Source organism: Lycium ferocissimum, chromosome 8 (genome assembly GCF_029784015.1).
Source record: "Lycium ferocissimum isolate CSIRO_LF1 chromosome 8, AGI_CSIRO_Lferr_CH_V1, whole genome shotgun sequence".
NCBI lineage: Eukaryota > Viridiplantae > Streptophyta > Magnoliopsida > Solanales > Solanaceae > Lycium > Lycium ferocissimum.
The window spans coordinates 8,072,455-8,075,940 of record NC_081349.1 but is presented as its reverse complement, the minus strand read 5'-3'; the positions used below and the strand labels follow the sequence as shown (position 1 = coordinate 8,075,940).

Sequence of the window (3,486 nt, the reverse complement as noted above, 5' to 3'; positions counted from 1 at the left end):
TTCCAATATTTCAGCTTCGCTCCTGATGGTGGGATCATCATCTTGTGAGGTGCTAGATTTGGACAAGCATATTTCCATAGAATCTAGAATCAATTTATCATCTTTGAATTCATCTGCAAGATCACTAATCATGTCAATTGAAAAACATGGGGTTGATGTCTCATCTCCTGAAAATCTTAGCATTTTTTGCATATAAAAAATGACTCTTCCTTCATCTACTCTTAAAATTAATTGTCATTGATGGACATCTATGATTGCTTTTCCTGTAGCAAGAAATGGTCTACCCAAAATTATCGGTTCATCAGACATTCCTGCATTTCAAGTACTATAAAATCCACAGGGAAAACGAACTTATCAACTCTTACAAGAATATTTTCAATTATTCCCTTATGTTTTTTAGTACTTTGATCTGCAAACTGAAGAGAAACACTTGTGTTTTTTATTTCACCAAGATCCAATTTTCTAAAAATAGAAAACGACATTAGATTTATTGAAGCCCCAGAGTCACAAAGTGCTTTTTCAAAATATACTCCTCCCAAAGTGCATGGAATTGTAAAACTACATGGATCCCCGAGCTTTTGTGGCAATTCGTTTTGAAGTATAGCACTACATTTTTTAGCAAGTACTACCGCAAAAGCTTCTTCCAATTTTCTTTTGCTTGACAAAATTTCTTTTAGAAACTTGGCATATGAAGGCATTTGTAATAAAGCATAAGTAAAAGGAATATTAATGTGAATTTTTTTTAAAATATCCAAAAACTTGGCAAATTGACTATCAAGCTTTTCTCTCTTCATATTTTGTGGAAAAGGAATTTTCACAGGGAGAATATTTTCCTCTTCCATTTTCTTTTCTTTTTCTTCTGATTGTTCAGAGGGTATTTCAAGATTCTTACCTTTGTCTACCTGTTATGATGATTGATTCTTTTCTTGGGTGTCCTTGTAAGGTTAATAAAGGTTCTTACCTGACCGTAAAGCGACTTCTTTAAGGTGCTCCTTTGGATTTTTCTCTGTATTGCTTAGTAAGGGACCTTGAATCTTTTCAGACATAAGAGTTGCCAACTGGCTTAACTGAATTTCCAGATTTTTTAGAGCTGAATTTTGACTCTCCATTTTTTCATCAGTGGATTTGATGTACTTGTACAATAGGTCATCAAGATTCGTATGTGCTTGTTGAGGCCTCTCTTTGATATGGAGTTATTTTTTGATATGGTCTGAAATTTGATGGTCCGCGGTTTTGATTCTGGTATCCAGGTGGACCCTGTACCTATTGCTTTTGAAAGCTTTGGGAGTTTTCAGCACCATTTGGATTCCTCCATTGAAATCCTAGATGTTTTTGTGCCAATGGACTACCAAAAGAGTATGGCTTGTATCCAAGGGCATTAACCTGCTCCTCATTTTGGTTGCTTGCTTGACATTCATTTTTTAGATGGTTTCCTCCACATACGTCACAGGCCTCAGCTTGGCTTGAATGTTGTGTATTCTCCTGAAAAGATTCAAACTTTTGTGCCAAAGAAGCAATTTGTTGAGTTAGTGTATTTAAAGCATCTGCTTGAATCACAATAGTAGCTTTCTTATTGATTACACGATCAGATGGCCATTGAATAGCATTTTCAGATATTTCATTCATCATTTGCAAAGCTTCTTCTGTGGTTTTTCCCATAATGGAACCTCTTGCAGCTGCATCTATCACATTTCGAGAAGAAGGTTTTAGCCCATGATAAAAAATATACAATTGCATATGTTTAGCAATGTCATGATATGGACATTTTTTTAGCATTTCTTTTAATCTCTCCCACGCCTGATAAACTGACTCTGTGTCAGTCAGTAAGAAATTAGTGATATCTTGTCTTAACTTTGTGGTTTTAGCAGGGGAAAAATATTTATTTAAAAACTTTGGAGTCATCTGATCCCATGTGGTGATAGACCTTGAGGTAAACTTCGCAACCAAGTCTTGGCATCTCCTTTTAAAGAAAAAAGGAAATAGCCTTAGCTTGATTGTCTGAGGGATACTCCATTATATTTAGCGATTTCAACTAATTCTAAGAAATCAATCATATGACTGTGTGGATCTTCACTAAGATCACCGATGAACGTACATGATTGTTGAATTGTTTGAATTAATTCAGTCCTGATTTCGAAGTTGTTAGCTGCAACTAGAGGGCCTCGCACTAGATTCACAGTTGAAGTGATCTGGTCTAGCATAATCCCTTAGAATTCTATTTGCTGGTCTTGGCACCACTTCATCAAACTAATCTTCTGGAACAAGTGGTGGTGGAGTTCCTGGTGGGTGATTTTCAACTCCTGGTTGATGCTCCATTTCGTCATGAGTTACACTTTGAGAAGCGGATGTTTGTTTCTTCCTGCGCAAATGAATAGATCTTTCAATTTCTGGATCGTAATATGCCAACTCTTTTGAAGAAGAGCGGGTCATAAACTACCATAATCTTGCAATAATTCAACTCCTGGTTGATGCTCCATTTCGTCATGAGTTACACTTTGAGAAGCGGATGTTTGTTTCTTCCGCGCAAATGAATAGATCTTTCAATTTCACGGATCGTAATATGCCAACTCTTTTGAAGAAGAGCGGGTCATAAACTACCATAATCTTGCAATAATAATAATAATAATAATAATAATAATAATAATAATAATAATAATAATAATAATAATAATAATAATAATAATAATAATAATAATAATAATAATAATAATAATAATAATAATAATAATAATAATAATAATAATAATAATAATAATAATAATAATAATAATAATAATAATAATAATAATAATAATAATAATAATAATAATAATAATAATAATAATAATAATAATAATAATAATAATAATAATAAAAACAACAATAAGAATAACAACAACAATAACAACAACAACAACAACAATAACAACAACAACAACAACAACAACGACAATAATAATAACAACAACAATAACAATAACAACAACAATAATAACTTAAATGTATATATATATATATATATATATATATATATATATATATATATATATAGTATACATATCACTTAAACATATATAAGTGTGTATAGTATACATATAACTTAAACATATATACATATATATACAACTTATAACTATATATAGTATACATATAACTTAAACATATGTATATGTATATATATATATATATATATATAAGTGTATATAGTATACATATAACTTAAACATATATACATATATATACAACTTATAACTATATATAGTATACATATAACTTAAACATATATATTTATATATATCTATCTATCTATATATATATATATATATATATATATATATATATACATACTTTAAGTATACTATATATACTTATAACTTATATATTATAACCTATGTTATTTATAGCTTAATTATTTTCTAAGTTTATAAATTCGTATATACGTATACATATATATATATATACATACCTAAAATATAGTAAGAATATACTTATATATATATATCAATA

At 29.8% G+C, this 3,486-nt stretch overlaps 1 protein-coding gene and 1 non-coding gene across 2 annotated transcripts; one reads left to right on the top strand and one right to left on the bottom strand.

The window, feature by feature from the left end:
* Nucleotides 1-234: 234 nt before the first annotated feature.
* LOC132065992 (uncharacterized) lies at nucleotides 235-1,109 on the bottom strand. The gene is made up of 3 exons (XM_059459401.1): nucleotides 962-1,109; nucleotides 404-859; nucleotides 235-311 (listed from the first exon to the last, which is right to left on the bottom strand). Exons 1-3 carry the CDS (start codon nucleotides 1,107-1,109, stop codon nucleotides 235-237), a joined length of 681 nt encoding a protein of 226 aa, XP_059315384.1.
* Nucleotides 1,110-1,747: 638 nt separating this feature from the next.
* On the top strand, nucleotides 1,748-1,854 carry LOC132069057 (small nucleolar RNA R71). Its single transcript, XR_009417626.1, has one exon. It is a non-coding gene; the product is annotated as a small nucleolar RNA R71 (small nucleolar RNA).
* Nucleotides 1,855-3,486: the final 1,632 nt, after the last annotated feature.